Source organism: Zosterops lateralis (assembly GCF_965231275.1).
Source record: "Zosterops lateralis genome assembly, chromosome: 4".
NCBI classification, from domain to species: Eukaryota; Metazoa; Chordata; class Aves; order Passeriformes; family Zosteropidae; genus Zosterops; species Zosterops lateralis.
In genome coordinates this window covers 49,573,341-49,598,557 of record NC_139765.1, presented here as the reverse complement: position 1 = coordinate 49,598,557, position 25,217 = coordinate 49,573,341, and the positions used below count along the sequence as shown (strand labels likewise).

The window sequence follows — 25,217 nt, the reverse complement described above, 5'->3', positions numbered from 1 at the left end:
TTAAAGGTAGTCAGTATGCTTATTCTCCTACTGGTTGCACCCAACCCTCAAAGAAAGAGCTCCTATTTAGTACAATATGAGCCCAATGCTGACTTCCCCCTGTAGCTGAAGCCAGTCTAATTCAATGATGAGAATATTTCTGCTAATGGCCATGTGCAGTTTACACAATAGCCTTTTCTTTTGATCTGTAACTGAACCTGGAATGGGAAATGTATTCTGGAAATATTTAATTGTTCCTTGAATTGGGCAAACATCTGAATGAAGTGTGTGCTGCAGGATTTGAATGAATAATTTAAAGAACATTATAAATAAAAATATTGCTCCCTTGTGCTTTCTACCAAACCTTCCTAAAAGCTTTGTGACAGCCCAGAAGTAATGCTGGGAGTAAGAGAGTAGTTGTTATTAATTGTATTTTGTAGATAAGGAAATTACTTCAGAAAGGTTAAACAAATTGCTCATTTCGCTGTGTGAATCAGTATCTGCTTTCAAGAACAGAGAGCAGTTTGGGCCCCTGCTTAGTGTGTAGCTCTTAGCATTTGCCTTTCCTGCACAGAAAACAAACTGCAGCTTAAATTTACCAAGGTCATCATGGGAAGTTAAGATAAAACTGGCAGGGTTCTCACTGAAAGTTTTGTTAATTTTTTTTTTGTGGGGGGAAAAGAGAAACATGATTTTCACTACTTTTTCATCTGTCCTTTGCAGCATATTACTTTGAACTTCTTGCCTGTAGAAGCAGTACAGAATTTGCATTATGTAGCTGGTTCTGTGTAGAGTCCGCGCAGAAGACTGGAGGTATAGGATTCCCTTTTTCCAGACAAGGTGCATATACTGAGGACAATATATAACCCTATGCACTGCATGTGGCAAAAAAAATGAGGGAAAGGGAGAGAAGAAAGGAAAGGCTTAGCTCCATTAAAGGCTACATGTGCCCAAGTATTTTCTAATGGAAGGTTATGGGAAATGGGAAAACTGGAATGGCATAGCAACTGATGGTCTTCTCATTAACTTTGATGACTCTCTATAGTCTACAGAACAAGAAGGCCAGACGACTGTCAATACTTCAGCAAGTTTTCTAGAAGACAAATAGTATTGGCAAATTGAAATAACACAGGTCCTTGGCTGCAAGAAGGATCCAGGCTGAGATGCACATCCAGGCTGGACTCTGTGGCAGCTGGAGAAGCCAAGCTCTCCAAGGAAGTTACTACAGGATGATAGTGTTTGAAATAAGATGGATAAACTCAAAGTATTTTCTCTTTGTCTTCTGATGTTTGACTTTGACTGCCAAGATTTTAAAAGACTGCTGCTTGTATGTGTTATATTTATTTCATTAGTCACCTACAAAGAAGTCATCTACCTGTCTGGATTAGTTATGTACTTAATGGAGAGAGACAGACTACTCAAGAGGGTGATTTATCACTTTTTTATGAAAAATTTGTTTTAGGACAGGAAGAACTGTAATCCAAAAGAACAGAGTGAGATAGGAGTGAGCAAGAGCCTGAAAATCTAACACACATTTAGAGAAACTTGAAAGTAGGTGGAGAAGGAACTAATCTCAATTCTACAGCTGTGAGTCATAGGCTGTGGGTACACTAGCAAGGAATTTGTTGCCAGAGGAGTGGATCAGTATATAGAAACAACTAATTCTAAGGCTTCTACATTATAAAATGTCTTGGCATTTTAAATTGAATAGATTTAATCTGATCCTCTAGAGTCAGTGACCATACAAAGTGTATTTTTGAAGCTGTTTGAATAATCAGTCACTGTTTTAGATCTTTCTACTCCAGCTGGGGTTGAGGCATATTTGATGTCTAACCAAGACAGTATTTTCAGTTTAGTCTTCTTTGAAAGTACTCATTTGTATGGACCAAAATTGTTCTGTGAACTAAGACAGCTGGAGATAATGGTAGAATTTACTCTACAATCACTGTTCTAAACCACAGACTCCAGGTAAACACTTAAAATACTGAATGCTATATTAGACACTTTATATTCCAAAGGCTATTTTTTTTGGTAATTTCAATTTTTAATGCCCTTTTAAACTGGGGTAATAACGCTCCTCCATTTTTACCATCCTGCTTAACTCTAGTAAGTTTTTTTATTGTGAAGTTCTTGTAGTAACATGGTAATATTTACCTGCATGAAGCGTCCATCCGAAGTTCCCAGGTTAGCAATGGTAAGGTTCCCTTTGGTGAAGACAGATATTGAAGTCAACAGGACACTGTTGAACTGGCCCATGAACAAGTCAACCCTCTGCAGAGGAGTCGTAACTTCTAAGCGATATTCATCATCCTGTGCTCTGCAGGATGAAGCGTTTCTTGAAAAAGCCTGTTTGGAAATGAAGTACAGATGAGTACTTTATGAGCAGCACTAGATCTTTGTCAGAATGAAGTCATTTAGCACAAATGCATTCGACCAAAAGTATTTTAAGATGTTTCAAACTTAATTGCTCCATCAGTTATGATGTTCCATGAGAAAGGCAAAAACTTCTTAATGTTATGGGAATGTTTCTATTAACTTTCAAAATCCTGTCTGCAGGAATAAGATGTAGGGTCTTTATTTAACTAGATGATAGGTGTATAAGCACATATAGCAAGGTATCCTCTCGCATAGTGACTTCCTAAATGCTGCTTCTCCAAGAGTCTGAGAATTCTTGTACTGCAAAGCCTGCTCAGTGACACACCTGCTTCTAAAACAGTTTCCTGGAAATAGACTTTCTAACAGCAGCATGATTTTTTACATTAAAATAACAATTTCCAATATTCTCCCACCTCTATTTTCACCATCTTTTTCAGAGCTAAGACACTAAAGTGGAGAAGAAGCCAGAGAAAGAAAAGGGAGTTAAGTTAGGAAAAACAGGTTTCTGATTGTATGCTTAAATGCAACCATGGGGAAGACAGATTTTTAATTACTTAGATTATTATATTGATCATCTATAGTTCATGCACTATTTCATCTGATCTCTATATATCTTGAATGTACAAAAAAATAGCAGCATTTGCAGGATTTTCTCTGTCATTTTGGGAATAGAGATTGACTGTTTTTAATTTTCATTAGAAAAAGTCTTGAACAATACACTTTAAGTTATCTCTGAAGAAGAATATAACCTCCTAACAACTCAATAGTAATACATTACCTGATAATTTCATTATTATTGATAGTACATCATTTGTTTTGGGGACATTGTATAAAGAAAATAACCAGGAATTCCTTGAAGGATCTTTAACCAGTTTAAATTTGGAAGACATGTAGCATGTTCCCACTGTGACATACTTTATGAAAAAACATATAAGAAGATTATAAAGGACCTTATGGCAGTTCCCTCTGTTGAAATCAACAGTGAGCTTAATTTCTCTTATTTTTTTTTATTTACTTGTTTTTTGTCACAAACATGTTTTAAAAAATCTTCTAAGAAGCTTGAATGAAACCTTTCCAAGACAGTCAAGAGCCTTTTTACTAAGTCAAATAGATCTGCATCATACCCTTAAAGAGCATATAGAACTAAAATTTTACTGTCTTCTTTTCTAGATTCAGATGTCTTTCCTCAAAGTATGAAAAAGAAAGCAGTGAATGAAGAATTTCTTGTTGGCCTAACTCTGTTGAATTCTGGACTGAAACCCAAGGCATTGAAAATACTATCAATAAAATGTTCAGCCTAGTAGCTCAGCCCTTTGCTGTTGAATTGTGATGTTTCTGAGCTGAGCTTGGCAATAGCACTGGCAGATGAGGTTTGCTGTGGTCCCTCGGAGTTGCAGTCAGCATTGGTGCCAGCTTTTCTGAAGGTGCCTTGTCAATTCACTGTATTATTTAGGTGAAAGCCTAGATCAGACCAAATGAGCTGTTGAAATCTCTGTGCAGTGTCTTAATGATACAGAAAAAGGGCTTCTAAATTAGATCTGGTACAGCAGTGACTTAACAGTTTGGTTATCCACATACTAAAGGTTTTACTGTATTAGTTTTCTTATTAACTGTTAATATATAGCGTATTTTGTTCAGCAGGAACTGAACTAATAATTTGAACCAGGAACACTGAACACACTTTAAGCACTTTTTAACCACATGTTTGACTAGGTTAAATCATCAATGGGCAAGTTTAGCTTTTCTTTGTTTTGGCCATCAAACAAGTAAAAACTGTATTATTTTGCACTCATATCCTACCCAGTCTAAAAGTATTTCTGAAACATCTGTGCAGATTACTCATACAATGAGTATGAATAGTTCAAGTTCAGAAAGATACACAGTTTTCATGCTTTTTGAAATAAGGCAGATTTTTGATTTTACCCTCCCCCAACATGGGATCTTTGCTCTTTCCTGTAACTGCTTTTTTCCATAAGCAAATACTTTGGAGAGAGATGTTTCTGTGTTAAGCTTAAAGTACTTCCTCCTACATAGTCATTTCAGCACAATTCAAACATCCTAACATGCTGCCTCATGAAACCCTGGTCAAGCTCTTTGGAAAAAGTGGCTAGATTTTCCTGCTTGCCCTGACACCTTTCTTAGCTTATCCAAAGTCAGCTCAGTCACAAAGTCAGCTCAGCCTTCCTCAGAGATGCCATAATTTTGTCTATCTGCTGAAGAACCTGCAGATTGTTACACATACGGTTCTTACAAAAACCTGGTGCTTCAGGGATTAACCATAATGTAGGGTTGGCTGTTCAAGAAATAGGAAGGCTTTGATCTTTGAGTAGAAATGCAGAGATTAAAGGCTACTTAGAAAACGAAAGGAAGATTGATAACAGAGAAAACTTTGTCAAAGATGCTGCTTTAAATCAACACTTTTAAGCCTGGCTTTCTCTCTCTCCCTCCCAGTATACACATAACTATCCATTTGGCTGTCAATGTGGAAAAATAACTGATGTCAGATGATGCACTCTGGATATTATGCCAAGTTCCACTGAGAAATCACACAACTATTGAAATGGACGATTAGAGCACGGGTAATTCCCTGGGTTCAGCTATATTGCTTCTCTTGTAGGACAAGAGGTGCCAATTGTGCCTGTGATTCATAGAGAGGGCTTTGTTACTGTTAAGCTGGCACAGGTGTGCTGCTGGAATGCAGTGAGGTGTGACCAAGCCCTGCCTTACAGCTGTGTCCAGAAGGCTAGAAGATAATTAATATTATCTTATTTGCTCTTACGGGAAGTTGTGGAGTTTTGGAATTTACTCTTGATTTGGTTCACAAAAGACAAACATGCCAAAAAAGTCTCTGGATGTTGCTGAGCTGAGCTATCAGGAGCTGTCACTGTTTTGCAGCTAACTGATGGGTTATATGTCATATCCAGTGAGCATAAAAATAAAATATTTCAGACAGAGTTGCACATTTGAAGCGAAAAGTGAAAAAAGTGGGGAAGGAATTCTTAGAGAAACTAATGAAAATTTCAGAAAAATACTCAGTTATGTTGGTGTCAGAAAAAAAAATCAAAAGTCTAGTCTCTTGTCTGAATACTATACCCAGGAAAAAAAAAAAATCCAAATTTTTTTGAGAGCTTTTGTCTAATTTGCAGTGACTGCCAATCGGAGAACCACTCCTCCAGGCTCATTCTTCTAGAGCTGGTCAAAACCTGCTCTTAGTTAAGTGCAGTGCTCATATAGAAAGTGATTTTATGTATAATGTCTTGATATTATGTTTAATGTCTTGAACAGTCTGGAAATCAATGACAATCACTGCAGAACATTTCATACTGTCTTGTGAGCCACTTGAAGGACATAATTAAAATTAAAGTTTAATTTGACAAATTAGAGAAATGGTCAGAAAGTAATTAGGTGATATTTCCTAGTGTCAGTCATAAAATACTGCAGTTACGATGTAAAGCTCAAATGAAAGTAGGAATATGCATGAGTTTTATCTTCTGCTGGTTTGTTTATATGACTTTTAACTTGTTGGCTGTCAAGAATCAAAATTCTAAGTATCAACTTTTTTTTCTGCAATGAACTCTGGGATTCTCTCTCAAGAGACGTAGTCACCTACAAGAGCCAACAGCATTTCTCCTTTTGTAGAATCAAAGAATCTCTCAGGTTGGAAAAGACCCTTAAGATCCACGGCATAACACAGAGTAGGGAGAAATAAACTATTCTTAAATGACCTGGATCCAGATGTCAGCAAATGGCAAAAATCTTTTCCCAAAGAAATGACTGCAGAGTTTCTGAATGAATTAGTGATTCTACATAACAAATTAGTTACCAAGACCATTAAAACCAAGAGAGTATATAAGTTCTTTTTCTCTTGTGGAAGTCAGTGAATTAAGATGAATAATCAAACTAGAGTTTTCAGAGTGGGTCCTATTCGAATCAAACACATAATGGTGAAGAATTTACACATACAGCAGACTCTGAGCAGGAAGAGTAACCATGAGGAACACAGAAGAACCTTTTCATATTTTCCTCTCTAAATATTTCCATGTATTTTCAGCCAATATAGCTTTGCTCTTCTTGATACACCTTAGTTTTTTGGGTAGTCTGCATTATTTCTCCTCAGGTGAGAAGTGCATTTGATCACTGCTCCTCTCCATTGAAAATACAAAAATGTAATTCTGGCACAAATAATTCAGTGAGGCCAGGTAATTGTCTGAGGGTGAGAGTGACTCGATCATCATCATGGTAATGATGACTCTTGTAATCCTAAGGAAGGGAAAAATGAATCATATTGAAAGGCTCAATTTTGCCAGTGGAAGCCAATTCATGTGCTAAACAGTTCCCATAGAAGCAGAGCCACAGTGCTTCTGGTTTCTTCTTGATTGGTGAACAACACCTTGAGGGTGTGTGGGTGCTGTGAACTCAGTCCAGTGTTCATGCAGGACAGAACATGTCTGGGACAGGGGACTGAGGTCTCTGTTTCTAAGAATTTCTGCTGAGGCACTGAAGCTTCACTCTAAAACGTTTCTTCCTCTTTTTGTTTTAAACAAAGAATTGTTACCCTCTTCTTCCTTCCTCCTCTTCCCAATACTCCTCATGTATTTGAAAGCAATTCCAAGATTTTTATATGGAATACAGAGAAAACATGTCCCTTTCTGAGAATAAAATATTTAAAAGAACTCCATCAGTGTAAAATTTTGCATGGTATCATTTCAGTAACTCTTAATACTTGTTGCTTTCATCTACTCCTAAAATGAGATGGGGGAAAGAAGTCACTGTACTGATGCTCCACTTAAAGTAATAGGTAGAAAAACATCCATGTTAAATGTAATTAGTTAATACAAATTAAGATGATTTCATGTTCTTTTGTCAAGATCATTCAAAGAGTTATTTGCTTTTGTCATTGAACAGTACTGCATTAGTTCTCATAATCTGGTTAGTGCATTAGCACTAAGTAAATCCTATTGATTCAGCAGACAAAATGGACCTAAGTAATCTTTGTATTTTGCTGATTTCCTTTATATTAATTTAGCATTTAACTCAGTATACAGATTATCAAAGAAGAGGTGTTGACTAATTACACATTTTTAAGAAATAAAGTAATGCATTGGAGATATTGTGCTGATGAAAGCAGTTTTGCTCTACATTTGTAGTGTCTATTAGGTGCATTTTTCATAGAAGTCCTTACTAACATGGAAGCTGTGGTAAAATAGAAAAGCTGGGAATCACATCTAGACCAGTTATCCAAAGATAATGCTGAGGGTGGAGACCCTTATTCCAACAAAACATTGCACAACAACTGCATGTCTAGCCAAAATAGTGGTGCAAGACGTGTGGGACAGAAAGAAGTCAAGAAACTAGAAGAAAATAATGCAATCTGTCCTAATTTCCACAGGGTGCGTATAAAAGCAGGTGATTTCTGCCTTAAGAAAATTAAGCTGCCATTATCACTTCCTGCAAGATCACTTCTCTAACATTTCTTTGTTTTCACACACCCTGCAGACAGTGCAAGTAATAATTTCATATGGCTTAGACTTGCTTTCTGAACCATTTATGCCATGGATGCTCTTCCTCAGCATTATTATTCTTTTTTTAATTTACTGTGGGATTTGATTCTGGTTTTACTTGTACATTTGGAAATGAGAAGTAATTCCACTCTGATGCAAAAGCTGTCTGAGATCAGAAACCCACATGCCACTTAGAAAGTTTGAGTAACAGAGCTCTCTGCTGGATAATAATTACCTACTGTTGCTTTAGTGAGCAATAATGATGGCCAGATGTGGTCCTGAGTCAGAATAAGTAGAGTAAGTAGAAAACTGCTGAGGTAAGGTGGGTGCTGAGTGAGCTGAAAGGCAGATGTCTGCTTTGTCAGGACTTATGTGTCTCTCCATTGTTTGGCAGCAGAACATGAGGAAAATTCATTGCTTGCTTAGATATGTCAACCATCTACCAAGGCCAGGTGGGATGAATCCAGGACTTAGATCTGCACACAATGCACTCATAATCAGCTCCTCTTTCTCTGGAACTTGGAATTGTGCTTAAAGAAATCCAAGCAGATTTTTCAGACAGGGCTGAGATGGTCCCATTGCAGAATAGTCATCAGCAGACTTGAAGTGAACTTAATCTGGGATTAAGGAGTCTTGGAATTTGGTCTGAACCCAGGAAAAGAGGCTCAGATCTGAATATTATACATCTTTAGGGAGTGTCCTTAATATTATACAACTACTCATATACATTTTGGACACCCCTTTTTGTGGGACTGTAATTTTTTTTTTTCTAATTCGCAAGGCTACATAGGGTAAGAAAATTATACATTGTCCAGTTCTAGTCTTTAGATTTAAGAGCCTTCAGAAACCGAGACATAAAACCCACACAAATAGATATCCATTTTAACAAAATAAAAATTACTTTCTGCCTGAAACGATTTCTGTGCAATTCCAGAGAAAAGCAGCAGAGTCACTTTTCCACAGTAATAACCAATAGGGAACCCTGCATTCAGTGGAAGAATTTGATTAAAAAGTCTGGAAATTGAACATTATTAGTAACTCTGGCTGATAAATCTGTGCCCTTTGCAGAAAATGGTCATTTAACGGATACTGCTTTTTCACAGAGAAATCCAGCTTTCATCAAGAAGATGATAAAATGCCAAGCAGCAGCACTAGGAAGCAAGGAAGGACAGGTCCCCAGCTGGACACCAAGAGAAGGAAAACTGTAGTTTTTTCAGCCATCAGTGTCTAAGAGGTTACCCTCAAACTCCATAGCTTCTGGGGCTCGGAAGAGTCTGCAAAGATATCTACCACTAGGGATTGAGTGGTACTTTCCACAAAAACTCCCTGACCTGCCTTTTTCCTTGTCTTCTTTCTCAGGAACTCTCTCATGAGGGAGTTCCGCGTGGCCAGTCCCAGAGATGGAACAGCCCTTACCTCTGTAGACAAGTGTTTGCTAAATGTGGTTCAGGCTGAGATAACCTTACCCAGACCCACACCCATGCTCATACCCCACCCCTACACACTCATACCTGTGTCCCTCCCATGCACTTTAACTGCTTGCATACAAATAGGAACAGATTTCGAGCCCAGGCAGAGTGCTGTATGCCATCTGATATTGCATTTCCAGAGGAATAAATGACTGAACTAACCTAATGGATCCTGGTGCCTATCTTTTAAGGAAAATATTCAGTCACATTCTACTCACAATATGAAAACATCTCGATGCGGTGAGATTATCTAAGTAATTTACAACAACCCATTTTAATCAGAGATATGTGGTGTTATTTTTAAACCTGCCAAAATTTTATGCCAAATGATGTGGGATATTGCAGTTACAGGGCCTCAAAAGAGTTATTTATCTCTGTTTATTTTATTAAATATTCTCAGACACAGCCTTAAGACGACAGATCAATAAGTGCCTTTGCGGTTTCCTGATAGAAGGCAGCAATTATTTTCTTCCATTACAATATAAGCATAACCTAATTTTACTCATCAATCATGTGTGCAATGGTAATAAAGAAGCATCACCATGTGTTTATTTTACCCTCACTTTATTTTTTCTTTTGGTGATCTTCTGTTTTCCTATCATGTTTTCCAACTGTTTATGCCTTTCATTTCACAGGAATTGTGACCATAATGTTTTGCTTTATGACACTTTCTGAGAGCACAATGGCAAAAGCCTATTTAGGGTTTCTCTTTTCCTGTAAGATCTAAGTATTTTAGGCCTTCACCTGAACTTACCTGTAGAAAAAATAAAGATAAGATCTTTACAGAGCTGAATTTGGATTTCATTTTTAGAGGTGTTTTATCATGTGAGTCCATAATGATTAAAGTCAGGTAGTTTGGCTTACAACTGTTTAGCACGTAAGAGATGCAGAAAGGTCAAAAAAAGCCTGTAAGATCTTGATCTATGACAACTGAAATGTATAGTTGAGATTGTCAAGCTAAAATCAACGCATCTTCCTCACTTAAAAGATCTCATTTAATCTATGGTAAATATGCACACTACTGGACTATGTCTGAAAATGAAGTAAGCAGCATTTGTCTCCTCATCTAAGCACACCTCTTCTTTGGGGATACCACGCTGAGGCTGATAATGACTAACTGACCATATAAACTCTGCTTAAAGACTACATCCAGTTTTCTCTTTGTTGTGGGAGATTCCTGAACAGTGATTCAAAACCCCCCACAGCAGCTACTTCTCAGATATCTTTGTCCTGACTCAAGCAATAAAACCTCCTTACTATTACTCCCAATTTTTCTTTTAATTCAAAGCCAGTTCTGTTTCCATCTTGCTGTCATTTAAGTGTCAGTCAGCTCTTCACTGAAGTAAATTATTATGCAGTACTAACTGGTCACAGTTCTGCTGAAGTACATCTGACATCAATCAGATGCTCCATTGGATTCACTTTTCCTAACTTCAGTGAGCCCAGGTTTTGGCTTAATATGTATTACACTTAAACACAACTGGAAATATTGTATTTTGATTTTATGAAGTTTTCCATGAGCACTGGAGTAAGTGAAGCACAGTTGTGTCTTGATTTACAGCTTGTGGTTGGTTGACTTTGCTCTTCAACTAAGCTCTGATGGAGACTTTTTCCATGGGTGAGCAATACTTTCTTCAGTCCTTGTGAGTCCTTCTCATGTTTAGAAAGGTACTCCTAAAATTTCATCAGTTTCCATAGCCTGAGCCTCTGGACTCACAGTTAATTCACATCTTTAAGATTTCTTATTGTTGAGGCTTTAAGGATAACTGACAGAAAGACCACATAAATGTCATTCTTGTAGAAAACAAGGCCGAAATGGAACAAATTTTGCCAATCGCATAAAGAAGAGTGGAAGTTTTTCTTATTTTTGCTTTAAATGAGAAGAACAAGCTGAGAAAGTGTTTCAGATGTATCATTCAGGTTTATTTTGGTCAATTCTACCTTCAGAAGCCTCAGATTAAACAGTCCTGAGGGACAGCCACTTAAAAAGATGGACTACCCCAAGTCCAACAAAATTATGTACAATTGTCTTATGGGACTTTTTTTGATAACATGAAATGGCTTTCATCAATCAAACTCTAACTGTAAATTATCAGAGAGCATTTCCTTGCAAAGAGTGCAAGAGGCTCATTTTTCTTTTTAATGTTGAAGTTAGTGGTATACCATATTCACTGCTGGAGTGTTTTCACTGTCCTATGACTTAATTTTGGAGTGGTCAGTGCCTTTCACTTGCATGAGTGGTCTGTGGTTTTATTCTCTTGACATCAAAGAGAAAGATCATCTTGGCAACATTACAAAAACAAGTTTTGAACTTCACAAAAATAAACTGTGACAAATTTTCAGATTTTTATAAAAGCTTTCTTTTATGTTGATGGTGACTTACAAAAAGGGGAAAAATGTTTTATGCTCTTATGCACACCTTTACAAGGTACAAAGAAGGACTTAAGAAGAGTTGAGGGGTTTGAGACTCTTTTTTAATTAATTATTATTTAATCTCCAGCAAAATCAGGGAATTTAACATTTTTGGGACAAGCATAAGAAATAATGTCTTTTCCTTCTTCTGCCTGATCCTTCCCTTCCTTCACATTCCAACCTTCCAGGTCTGCTTTATACACCAGAGAAAAACAGGTGTATAAAGGATGGCTGGCGAGTTCTTGCCAATATTTTTGGCTAGTTGAAACCTGATAAACCTCAAAGGACACTTTTTACTGGAGCCTTAATGAGTCCTCTGGAACAAGGCAAAGGAAATGGAATGGCAAAGCTTGACAGTCTTGATATTTCAGAGTTAAGCAAACAATCAGGACAAAAATTTCTGACTGCCTTTATGCCATTTAAAAGAACCACAAGAAATCATAGAAACATTTTTCCTTTTATCAATTTAATGTAGCAAAAATCAGAGCTCTGGTGACATTTCTTGAAAATAGGCAACTATAATAAACATGTTGGCAGTACAAGACATTCATTCTGATATGCAAAGCAGCAGCAGCAGACTCTGGAAAAGCTTTTGAAACACGAAAGTACTTCCCAGCATGTGAAAAGCAGCAAATTATTCTGTCAATATTTTAATGGTATACTTTGCTTTGAAGAGATCACCTTATGAAATGGGTGTATAGGCAAGTGCAGAATGAGATAAGTTAAAGGCCACAAGCTTTAAAGACAGTCATTCACAAATCATATACCCCAGGAATATAGAATAAAAGTACTTTCAGAGAAGGACAATGGTTCTTGTTAAAAATGAACTGAAAAATGAAAAAAAAAATAAAGAGGATATTACTACCTGAAATGAAAAATTAGGACAGCAATAACACAGTGAAGAGAGATAAGCTACTGTGCTGAATGTTTGCTAACTTGTTTTTAGTTGCTGAAAATTGCCTGTCCCCCTCCCACAAAAAAAGGAATGAAATGCTATGTCTGTTGGGGTTGCTGTATCATCATCCCCTGGCAATGCCTACATCTGTGTTGAACACCTGGAGCCTGCTATAAGCAGTCATCCCTCAAATGCCAAGGCTGCTGTGGTTATGCTTGGACCGCTTCAGACCCCCTCTGAGCACATTCCTGCTACTGGGGAGAAGTCACAGGGTGTCTGTAATGGGTTTTTCCCCCAGACTACCCTGTCTCACCTCTGGCAGAGGGGAGCAGCCCCTCTCTTTGACAAAATAGACTCCCACTTCCAACCAGGGCATTGTGTCAATATCCTAACCTCAGCTGTGCTGAGCAGCTGTGCTGGAGGACACTGGTTATACTTGGGGTGAAGAAGACCTGTGGCTCCCATTCTCACTTTGAGCTGTCCCAACAATGGGATATGACAGGTACCATCCACCTTTAAAAGCAGGTGGAGCTGCTGATCTGCCCTGACACAGGCCTCATACTGGCTGAGCCTCGCCTCACCACAGTGGCTCTGGCCCTCTGGTAGAAGACAGCATGCCACCTCTGAACTCCAAATTTCTTGTATTGCAGAAAAGAAAGTTCTCCAGCTAGTCTATTTAAGGGCCTGCTTCATAAGCAGATGATTGAAAGTTCTAATGTTTCATGTTCCAAAGTAATTGTTCAAACTACCCAATTCCCAGATTCTGTATTTATTTACAAGACCTGAAACCAGCCCAGACACTGGCCAGAAGGGAATGGGAAAATTTCTGTGCTTCCTCTGCTCACGGTATTTCATAGGGTTGGAGAGTAGCAACCCTCTGAAATCATGGTGTACAGAAATGCAACCCTCCCACCTGAAACCACCTGAATGGTGGATTCAGATACGGATTTCATTGACACTTCTTTCGTGCAGAAAACTGATGTCAGTTGGACTGTTTCTGTACCAAGCATGAGTAACTACATTACAATCTGGCTCTTCATGGCAGACACCAAACCAGCTCTTTCATTTTTTTCTGAGATGGGCAGTGATTCAGCATTAACATACTTTTAAGTATGTGATGTTTTTCAGGGTCTGTTCAGTGCACATGAATGTTTATGAATACTTTTTTTAAATAGTAAAAGAAATAGCCTCCTAAATGTTTCATTTATCTGCATCATAGTTTCTCAAGCAAAAAACTACATTTTTTAGCCCCATAAAGACCTCAGCAATTTTTATACTTAATTTATAGGAACAAATCCTTTTAGAGATAATCAACAGCAATGCTAAGCAATCTGCAATGATCAGAGACTTACATTTTGTAACTGAAACTGAAGGGATAGATACCTGGCAATGGAATAGGCAAAGAGAGAACCAAAGTCCCAAAATGTAACAAATCAGTTATCACTTACCCTGTTCAAGCAGTATTTGCTCTCTTTCCCGTAAAAGTGTTGGAGGCATTTCATGTTTTGCTTGTCAACAATCTTGTTGAAGAACTCGTTGATGGTTCGCACAGAAACGGCGCAGACAGCAGATCGGTTGGTTGGTTCAGAAGAGTCTGGTTTGCTTTGTGCAAAAACACCGTAAAGGATATCATCGTTGAGCCCAAGGCCCATTTCGTGTGCTAGAGCTGCACCAGGCTTGCTTACATAGGCAGCTTGCAAAATGTTGAATACCTCCTTTCGGATGGACCTCTTTCTTCGTTTTTCAGTAAAAATGCACTCAAGAGGCATCTCCATGTAGGAACGCATCTCTGAGTCTAAAGTGCAGAAGCGGATAATTCTTGTGTGAAAAGATTGTGAGTCAAGAGTTTCTCTCTGTACAGTCAAAAAATAGACAAAGTGATCATTTTCAAAGGCATGGACATATCTAATGGGATAAGAGTCACGGAACTGAGGGAGGATATCTATATAAGATTGATCTGTGAGAAACTCAAAACCGTCCTGTGTTTCTTTTAATCTTCTAACTGATATTGAATGCAGCACATGGGGAGGTTGAAATGTAGATGTCACAGTATTTCCAACAAAGAAATTGACAAACCTGTCCTTTTCGGTCACCAAAACTTTGGTTCCTAAAGTGCTAACAACACAGTCAGGACAGTTATCTGCTTCTCCATCCACCTGGGGTGAGTACATGCAGTGCACCTCGCTTTCAATGTCAGCAGGGTTGTCAGGGTGAATGATGTGACGGTGGCAGATGCCTCCGGACACACTACCACAGCTAATGAGCTGATCATCATAATAAGTTTCTAAAAGCAGTGCCATGTTGACGTTATCCTTCCATACGCTGTTAGATAAATTGGCTTTATCTCGGCAGTCTTCACATGGTGCACAGTCAGGGTTCTCCAAAACAGGCCCAGTCTTGTACACAGAAATGTTCTGGAGAGTTTCATTTAGTACATAAATCTTATTGACTGCTCCAATATAAACATGATGCTTGTATAAAACCACATTCTGAATTGGTGTGTCTGCAATGAAGTTAGGAAGATCATATTTTACACCAAGATTCATCTCTGATTTTTTAGCTGCTTCTTTGCATTGTCCATGGCTCCTCTGCAGCAAGGCAAACAGGAATATGATAAATCCAGAAGGATATGCAGTAAAAGGCTTCATTGTCAGAGATCTAATCTGTCAAAATATATTTAATGGAAAAACTGGTTATATTTCATATACTAAACGGTCAGTTTATCAGACAACAGAAATCCGTTTCTAGGCTGCATGTAGTAGCTGAACTATTTCAGTTTAAGAAGTGTTGCAAACTTGCTTAGTGTCGTAATAGTTGTGCTAGAAATGGCTACAGTCCCTGTTCTTTGCAGGTATCCATTTCATTGCCTTCAGAAAAATTCACAGAAGGATTTTCTTACAATGAATTTCTCAAGACACCTCAGCACATTGTAGAGCAGCAAAAGAGAGAGGACTATTTCCACAATGGCATTAAACCAGCTGACTGATATGGTTTAGAACAGGATGCTGTACACACAGCTGAAAGGAAAACTGCCCAGGACACTGAGGACACAACAGCACACAAAGCAGTTGTACACTTCAACGTGTGGATATAAGATATTTGTCAAGTTCTCAAGGGACTGATTGGATTCCTAGCACAGCTGATCAAAAGTAAGAAATAGAAAAGACATGAAATAATGTGAAGATTTGAGCTTGAGTGGACTTATATTCTGTTGATTTTTTTGATTAACCAAGGTAGAGACACTTCACCAGACCAAAGGAAGAAACCTCTCTCTCTCCCTCTCTCCCTCCAGTTCCCCAAATCACTGTCTTTCATAAAGGCCTAGTTTGGAAAAAAGAATTTCTTTTTTCAGCCAGCCCTACTTCTTGGAATAGTCATTCTCCCCAGTGTTGACAAGGCTTTGTAATGTATTATTAGAATATTTTATGCATCATGTGGTGCTTGGCATGTGCAAGCTTTATTTTAGGCATTGTACCACAGCAGTAAGTCACTCTGGTGAGCCTTACAAGATACAGGCGTATCGCTGTATTGTAAACAAAGGGCTATCAAGTGACCTACAGCCATTAACTGATGAAATCAAACCACCTAGCACTTCTCTCTTTTTTTTTTTACATCTCCACACAGTTGTTTGATGTGGTTTGAAAAACCAAAGGCAGATGACTTGTGTGATATTTCACCCCCTTGAAAGATCAATGAAATGAACTGTGGTTATGAGCGTTTCAGCGCAGTATCCACATTATGCCCTGTCACACCAGATATTTTCTATCAACATCATGACACAGTTGCTAAGCCAAATTTAGCTTCTTCATGGAGAAAACAATTATGCATTCTAACAGCAATATGATCACATACTTTGGGAAAATCCCTCTAGTTTGACTATAGTTAGGCAACTGTTGCTAATCAAGAAATGCTTGTGACGACTGAGAGAATTTAAAATAGACAACCTAGAAAATTACAAATTGAATAGGAATCTGTACCAACTTTTTATTTCATTAGGACTTTATGCAAAATGAAAACATGACTGTAGACCACAGCTGGTTCAGCTGTGTATAAATCTAGTGTTTTCACTAGATTGGTTAAAACAATCCATCAATAATTCTTGTGGTGGTTTATTTCAGCATCCACTGAATTCCTTCCATGGTTTACCTCTTTAATTACACAAAATAATAGGTTTTGGAAACTAATTGTTCTTCCTCCCTGTTATCTGATAAGAATCATGACGAAGAGCTGGAGATAAAAATCAGAAACACAGGCTATTTGCAAGTATTAGCTGGTAAAAACAAGTCACACTTCTAGTATTGAGACATAAAGATCTTTCTTCAAATTAGTAACATTTTTCTGATATTAATTAGTGATAACAGACTCCTGGAAACAAATCTAGCCTGGATTTGAATTTGAAAGAAAAAGAAAAAAGAGAAAAGAGAGCAAGGATATTGCTATAGTTAGAAAATAGTCCCAGTACACAAACTGCGGACCTCCACATTGCATAGGGCAGGAAACTCTTCTCATCCTCTGTAACATCTTGCTATGAAATTTTTTTTGAAATTTTTTCTGAAAAAAATTTCTGAAATTTTTTTTCTGCTCTGTGCTGGGATGAAACCAAGAGCTTTCAAAGTTTGAGTAAAACACCCAGAAGTCACACGTGATCCAAGAACAATCGTGTTCACATCCTGCCTGGCCAGTGCCAAGTGAAGGTCCCAGCACTGGCAGAAGTGAGAGCCTGGTTTGACTGTCTGCCTCTTTTCAACCAGCACTTCCACCCAAGAAACTGCTGAAACTGATGCATTCCTGCAGATTCACCTTCTGATGAGTCAACATGTTCTGACAAATATTAGATTCGGCAGAAAATTCCAAAAGTGCTCTATTTCTGACACCAGGCAGAGACAGGTATATTGTTCAGTGCAATAGGTTTAAACCCACCTAACAGAGGCGGCCCTGCAGTGGAGAGAGGAAGCAATGGGTGGGAAAAGAGTTGCATGAGGATGAGGCTGATTAACCACCAACACAGGAAAAAAGGATGAAAGGAAGGTTACTTGACAGGCATCTTATTTGTTGCACTATACTCTGTGCTATGTTGTTGCAATGTTCCCAAATAAATTTCCCACCAGTATGTCCCTCAGTCTTCAGTTTACAATCCTTCCTATTCCAGTGTATGAAAAAGTGTATCCCTAGTTGTCCAACAACCAGTACTAGTGTGCACTGCAGGGGTACTTAAGAGTAATAAATACTATCTGACATATTCTTTCACTCCAACCATATTTTGGGATGTGAGGCCAGTATAGTCTATAAAGGCTCAGATAGTCCGCTCTGCCTACACTCAGTAAAACACCACTAATTTCAATCTATTCTCTTGGAGACCAAAAATTCCATCTTTGACTCCTTTAGCGAATGAGGCTGGAATGGAAAATTTAACAGTAAGAACAGTAAAAAAAAAAAAAAAAAAAAAAAAAAAAAAAAAAAAAAAAAGGTGGAATTCAGTATGAGGTAAAGGATGCCAGGAATAATAGGTACTTTATTTTACCACTACAGGAAGGAAAATATGAGCAATAAATGAAAATGAAGTAATCTTTTCTCTTCTATTTGAGTCGCATCATAGTGCTTTCCTTTGTGTACTTTTGAGATGTTTCAAGCATCCTCCCAGACAGAAATCTGCTGATTCCAACCTATGGGAAGCTCTGGCTCAGATTCATGGGCAGCTCTCTAGAGAAGATGGTTCTCTACAGTCCATGTTCCCAGCATACTGTGAATCTTCTCTCAAGGTGCCTGATATCAGAAGGAACATGCCCTACAGTGAGACATTTATAGCTTAGGGAGAACATAAGGAATCATGTGAAGAGTACTGTGTACTTCACAGTCCTCATATCATATAAACTCTGCTGCTTCTTACTCAGAGCCTCATGACATTTGGTGCCTCTCTTCATCTGACCCAGGTTCTTTCTCTATTCCAGCATTGCAATCTCCAGCACAGAGCTGCTCTTCTCTAACCTCCAGATCAGGTCACTGCAAATACACTTCACCCAATTACATCCTGAAGAAGCAGAGAAATTTTGGTGAATTAAAAATTCAGTCTTTCCTCTCTTCAAAGGTGCAACAGCTCTCCTTAGCAAACACTCAAAAGTAATTTTTTGAACTTAAAAAGCTTTGGTGAATTAGAACCAAAATACTTGTGCTATAGATACAGGTCAAAGAACTAGCTGTTTACCAGTTTCAGAAGGAAAATAAGGAAACCTTTTGTTTCTCTACTTGGTTTGAATGATGGATGTTGTTTAACCTATTGTGGCCTTCCTGCGACACGTGTGTGTGTCTTTCATGTGTCTGCAGATGACTTGTAAGCTTTGGCCTGTGATAGCTATCAGTGAGCAATAGCTATGCATGGATTATTCCTTTTGTAAGAGATATTTTCAAAGCCAGTGTCATGATGTGCTCATTTTTCCATCTCTCATCAGACAGTAGCCAGTAAAAGTGATGAGAAAATAGATTTTGGTTAACCATTGCAAATGATTGGTAATGATGTGTCATATTAGTGTGATTGGCAGCCTCAAGTGCTATGGCTGGACTGTTTTTATACCATTAACAGTTTCCCAGTGGTAATCCTCTTCCTACAAGTTTCATTCCTTCTAATTACGATTTGGGTGATAATTTGTAAATATTGAACATCAAGTCTCTCCTTTGCACTGTTTGACTGTACTGACAAGTCAGGCCTGGCCTTATTGTGGAATAATGTTCAAGCTGGCATATGCAAGGAAGCCAGAAAACACAGCCATGCCTGTTTGCCTTTCCCTCATTTCAGAAACTTGGGTCCCATTTAGCTCTAATCACAAGCACTCCATGGATCTGCACAAGCTCAGACAACATGCTGAATGAAAATATTTTGTAGGCTGTTTGGTGCACCTCATTTTCCCTGCTTTATTACAGAAAAGGAAATAACAGGGTCCTCTATCTCACAGAGAGTGTTTGTACAAGAACATATTTAGTCCTCAGATAGGTCATTTCAGGTTAGGTAACAGCAGAGCTATTTAAATTCATGTTTCAAGAACTCTATTGTCACTAAATGGTAGTCTTTCTCCCTCTTTAAGGTTGATAGTATGGTTTTATACTTTTTCCAGTGGGATAGTACATCTTGTTACTTGGGTCTCTGACAGAGCTGAGGTGGCAAATTTATATAGAATAACCCTAGTGACTACTCCTCCTGGGACTTCAGTTTGCTTTGCTATTTTGGACTAAAATCTGTGCCAGTGCAGGATCTGATTCCCTGTGATTCAGAGGCTGTGCCATGGAGAGAACATCATCATTCAAGAGGACAGGGAAAATGAGAGAGGGTGATGATAACAGCTCCATCCATGCAGCTTTAATCAGTTGTTGCAAATCTGTCACAGCACTGGCATCAGCTTCAACAGATTAAGCTCACAATGGATGTGCCTTCATCAGACTTTTCAATTAACCAATTGCATCTGTACACAAGGTTGATTATATGTAAAACACTTAGTGAGGGTAACATGTTTTCCAAGTTCAGAGGTAAAAAAAAAAAAAAGTTTTTAAATCTGAACTTAGTTACCTTAAGACAACAGAGAGAACAAAGAAATTGAGTAATGCAGCAGCAAACATACAAATTATCCTGGAGTTGAATTCAAATGGCTAGTCTGAGTTAAAATTCATGTTCCCTTGTCTTCAGCACTATTTCAGCTCTAGGTTAGGTCACTCATCCTGACTAGGGTGGCAACATAATTTTTCCTGCAGCATGGTGTGCACTCTAGCACAATGCAGTTTTCAAGTGTATAGAGTCAAAGACTGTATTAGCAGTGATTTACATAATAAATTCATTCACAGCAGAACTGGGAGGTTTCTATGCTATTCCAAGAGGTGTGTGTGTAGAAGGCTGATGGGGAAGAACTGTTGGGCAGGGCACAGTCTAGGTAATTGCTGGAGGATCTACCATTAACTAAATCTGCTACATACACAGTGCAGTCATGTGTGTCAGAAGAAATTGCTTTCATTAGCAGGTTCAACTGCTCTGCAAGCTTTTCCTTACAATATTCAAACACATAAAAAAAGAATTAAAATTATCCCTGCGTAAAACACACTCTTTAATATACATAGTCCATTACTGGGTCCCATATACCATTATAATTCACAGCAGCTATCAAAAGAAGCATTTCTGTTGTCTAGCACATTTATTTTTAACAGGCTTTAAACCACAAGAACACTAATCTAGTCTTTGCAGTGGAGAAAATGCCATTCTTACACTCATTTGGCTTTTTTTTTTTTTTTTTTTTTTTGAGGTGTCCTGCAGTGCAGTAGAATATTTTATTTGAAACTTGCTTCAGAACTTAACATCGTAAAGCCAACTCATGTCATGGGTCTTTAGCACAACTGGATTTATTTAATCATTTTTTGTTGTGATGGGCTACAATGACAGTACTGGTTCTTTTGTAATGAACCTCAGCAAACACTCACTGATATATTACAAATGAGTGGAACAGATCAAGACCTATATATTGCTCAAAAAGATTAATTTAATAGATGGAATACGGCATTTCTTGCAATTGAGAGAAATTGCTCATGTGAGGAAGTAGTACTCATTTTAAGGGCTGAGGAATCAATTCCACAAAGAACATGGACTAGAAGCTCAAAAGATACATAGAATAACTGAAAACCAGGGAGAAAACACCCCAAATAAGGTAGAACCTTCACTGTTTCTTCATGCTTATATTTGCAGATGGATTTGGATCTTTAAATAGGACATTTTCCACATCTGGATGATAAGGATGGAAGGATTTTTTAAAAAACTATTGTATAGTCTAGCAATAATAGGAAAATAGAAAGCAAACTTTGAACAACACAGTTGATCCATCCTGTTCATCTGAAATGCAAGTCAGACTTTGTGGAACTTCACTAAGAAAATAAGTGTGATGGTATTGTGGCTCTTTACCACTACAAAATAAACCCAGTTCTAGCATAGACTTAAGCTTTGTATCTGCAGCAAATAATTCAGCCTGACCACTGACATATGAACATCTTACTCAGTCCAAAGGTTCAGTGCAAGTAGAAAAAGAGCTATGATTGTGTAAGTGGAGTAACATCCTACGCTTGATATAGTACATGTCATGACTAATAACACAAGGCAATGTTGGTCTTCTGGTTCAGGATAGTGCATATAGAGATATTTGGGGGTCACTTCAAATTTTTCATGTGTGAAAAGACTAATTAGTCTCTTATCTATTTTCACCATATATACAAAGCCAAGGCCTTTGTCAACTTCTAGTGTGTTGAGATAAATGTAGACATGCTCTGATGGACTGAAGAAATCACACAAGCTTGGGTAAAAATCCAAACTTTTGCTTCTGGTGTGATAAGAACACCTTATAGTAGGAGAAAGAAACTTACTTGCATTTCTGAGTTGATCCTGTTGATCAACTTTTCTGCATGAGTCTAAGCATTTTGTGGTTGTCTGTACTGAATGGGGACAGTGTAATTTCCTTGGAATGTAGTTCCTCCTTTTGTAAAGAGCCAAGTTGGCAAACCTGGCTGCAAGCACAGTTTTAGCTCAATTCTTTCAAGTAGTCTCAGCACTTAGATTTGCTACTTTATGCTTTATGGTTATAACATCTATCTACCTGAATTCCTGTATTGAAATGCAGATCATATTTTGGAAGCCTTTCTTGTCTTGTAAAGCTAACAGCCTTCCATACTGTGATAATTAAAGGAACGGCATGGGTCATAAAAATGAAAAAGATTCAAAGGCAGATAGTCATGAGTAACCAAGACAGCATACAGATTTGATCTAAATGTTCTAACAGCAATTATGAATGATCTTGATGCAGGACATTTCCTGCAGTTTAATTGTCATTTGCTGCTAATGGTTCTTAGGAGTCCCTGAGATAATAACTCTTCACAGCCAAACATTAATCTCTTAAAAAAAAAAGTTCTGCATGTCAATAGAAACAGATGGTAAAGTACATTGTATGATACATGACAACTGTATGAAAATAGTGATGATAAGGTATTTTATTAGATTGGTACCAATGGATCCTACAAGTCCACCAAATTACCAAGTTTCCTTTTAATGTCATATTAAATATAATATTATCAGCAACTAAAACCCAAGAAGTCTCTGAATTCTTCCAAGGTGTGCAACAAATACCTAGGATACTAAGCAAAAGATTGTGCTGGCTCCGTTCTTTCCTCTGAATGATCTGGCAGGACAGTGTCAGACAGTGGCTTTCTGCTTGGCAGGCCCACATAAAACATGCCACTGTGTGCCATGATTTCACCCTTCCTAGTTAATGTGTCTCCAAGAGCCACAAGGCAAATTAGCAACAAACTTAGGGTCAAGGATATCCAAAAGGCTGCTAACGCCTTGCTTGATACACAGCTTGTCAAGCTGAGATGTCATGGTCAAACAGTCCAGGGTCCCAGCAAGATCAGCACATCTGTTCAATTGAGCTGGGCTCACAGATTTGGAGAATTGGCCCAAAGGCTGGAATAAGACCCTCAGTTCTCCTTTACTCAGCCTGCTGGTGTTGGTTTATCCAGGGAAAGGAAAAACCAAGAAGAAGCTCTGCTTATGAACCTATGCCAGCACTGGACTTTAAGAGGACTTTAAGTTGCCTCCAAGTCATCTCCTTGCATCTAGGAACTTTTGTGGTGCTGTTGAACTAGTCTGGCCTGGCACAGTCCATTGGGCTGGTACTGTGCTGGGCTGATACTGTGCTTTGTCTGCACGTATACTTAGTGTTGGAAAGCAGACTGCACTCCTTCCATGCTCAAGCTGGCTCCACAATGTATAACCATGATTGTGTAATGCTGTGTTTGAGATAATCAGCCCCACCAAACACAAACCACCTCTATGCAAAGCTTTGGTGGTCTTTGCCCCAAGGGAAAATGTGGTGCAAACACTCAAAACAGCTACAAACAAAACTGAATTGGCTGTGTTTGTAAATTTGCTAGTGAAAGCAATGGAGTCTTTATTTATGCCTCAGCTTCATACATTATCTGACACCAAAGTTAATAACCTGATGGTCTATTTAGCTTCATAGCGGCTTTTTGATAATCAAAAAGGAACAATGTCAAGGATAGTGATCATTTCCCAGCTGTGTTTGGTTAAGAGGTTATGACCTTTTCTTTTTAATGCTGACCTTGCTTTTGTCACTGTAAGTTTATGTTATTGCAGTGCACTTTAACTGATGCCCTACTTTCACTCAGTTTAGAAACGGCGTTAATGACGACTCATTGGCATGACTGCTGCCTTGCTGTGGACCTGTGATTCATGATCCCCTTCCAAGGACTTTACGGTACTGGCATTCATAAATCCCGAAATGGCCTGGGATCAGCCTATCTGACATCCTGGCTCTCACCAGAGGCAAGTGTCACAGCTGCAATCAGGAGAGTGGCTGATCTGTAGCAGCCTCAGCTCCCTTTTTTTTTTTTTGGCAGATGTCCCTCAGCAAGGATCCATCAGCCACAGTTTTTATTTTGAAATATTGTGTTGACCTTCAGAAGATGCTGAAAAGCTCAATAGTTTGAAGAAGGAGTTCAGGGATGGCTGAGCAGTCTGAGTTTTTTCATGCTAATGGGATCTTTTTATGTGTGTTTGTTTCTGAAAGGATTTTTCAGCTGGTTCATTTACTTTCTTTCAGCCTGTCCTCTCCCCTCATTTGGAGAGACCTGGGAAGCTTAAATGTGCTACTGTTGCTCTTTAGAGGTTCTCATTTATACTCGGCCCAGAACAAGGTTTTGGACTTGTTCAGACCCTGGAATGCTTCCTTTGAAAATCTGGAGTCGGATTCAAGGAGTCTGTGAGATAAGCAAAGAGGCTTCAGAGTGTATTTACCTTTCTCATAAGGGTGAAATGAGGATAATGAATCCATTCCTCCAAAACACAAAAGGCTTAGTGCTGGTGTTTACTACAGGCACAGCACAGACAGGCTGAGCTGTAGGATGGTGCCTGCCATAAAGGGGCTGATTTAAAACCATGGTCCTCATCCCTGCACGAACAGGCTGGCCAAAGGTCTAAATCTGGGACTAGGGCTTGGCTCTGCTGCTTTTGCCCCCTGCCCTCTGCAGCCCCTGCCTGCACTCTCCTGCCCTTTTGCCATGAGATCCAGCCATCCACCACCCCATGGCCATTCCTCACTCTCTTCCTCCTCTTCCTGTCCTGGTGGAAGATGCAGACAGCAGAATGTGAGTCCTCCTAGGCAAAGCTGTCCTGATGCTTTGGAGCGAAGCCATCTGGGAGGAAGAGAGGGGATGGCGTGTGGTGCTGGAGGCTGCCTGTCAGCAGCAGAACCCATGCCTGGCTCCATCCTGTCTGGGCACTGCAAAGGAGCTTGGCTGGGAGCTGTAACCCAGCCAGGACTGAGAACCTCCTACTGCTCTGTCTTCTCTTCCAGAGCTCCAGCTCAGGTGAGATCCAGAGAATATTCATCACAAAGTGCAGACACTGGTTAATCCAAGCACCTGAGAGCTTTGTGGCCAGTGAGTGTTAGCTTTTTAGATCCCTTTGTTGGACTTGTGCCCTGAACTCACTCTAAGCCCCATTTCAGATGCCAAAGCAGCCTCTCTGGATCTTCCCCGTAATATTAAGCT

General features: G+C 38.8%; 1 protein-coding gene across 4 annotated transcripts in view; it reads right to left on the bottom strand.

The window, feature by feature from the left end:
* Positions 1 to 25,217, bottom strand: part of MET (MET proto-oncogene, receptor tyrosine kinase) — a 90,083-nt gene that overhangs the window by 54,891 nt on the left and 9,975 nt on the right. For 3 of the 4 annotated variants that reach the window (XM_083859275.1, XM_083859272.1, XM_083859273.1), the window contains exons 2-3: positions 14,081 to 15,295; positions 2,134 to 2,325 (exon numbers count right to left, since the gene is read on the bottom strand). In XM_083859275.1, coding sequence (XP_083715401.1) covers positions 2,134 to 2,325; positions 14,081 to 15,280 — 1,392 coding nt within the window. In that variant the 5' untranslated portion in view covers positions 15,281 to 15,295. The remainder of the gene's footprint in view (positions 1 to 2,133; positions 2,326 to 14,080; positions 15,296 to 25,217) is intronic. The other variant, XM_083859274.1, reaches the window with a different exon arrangement.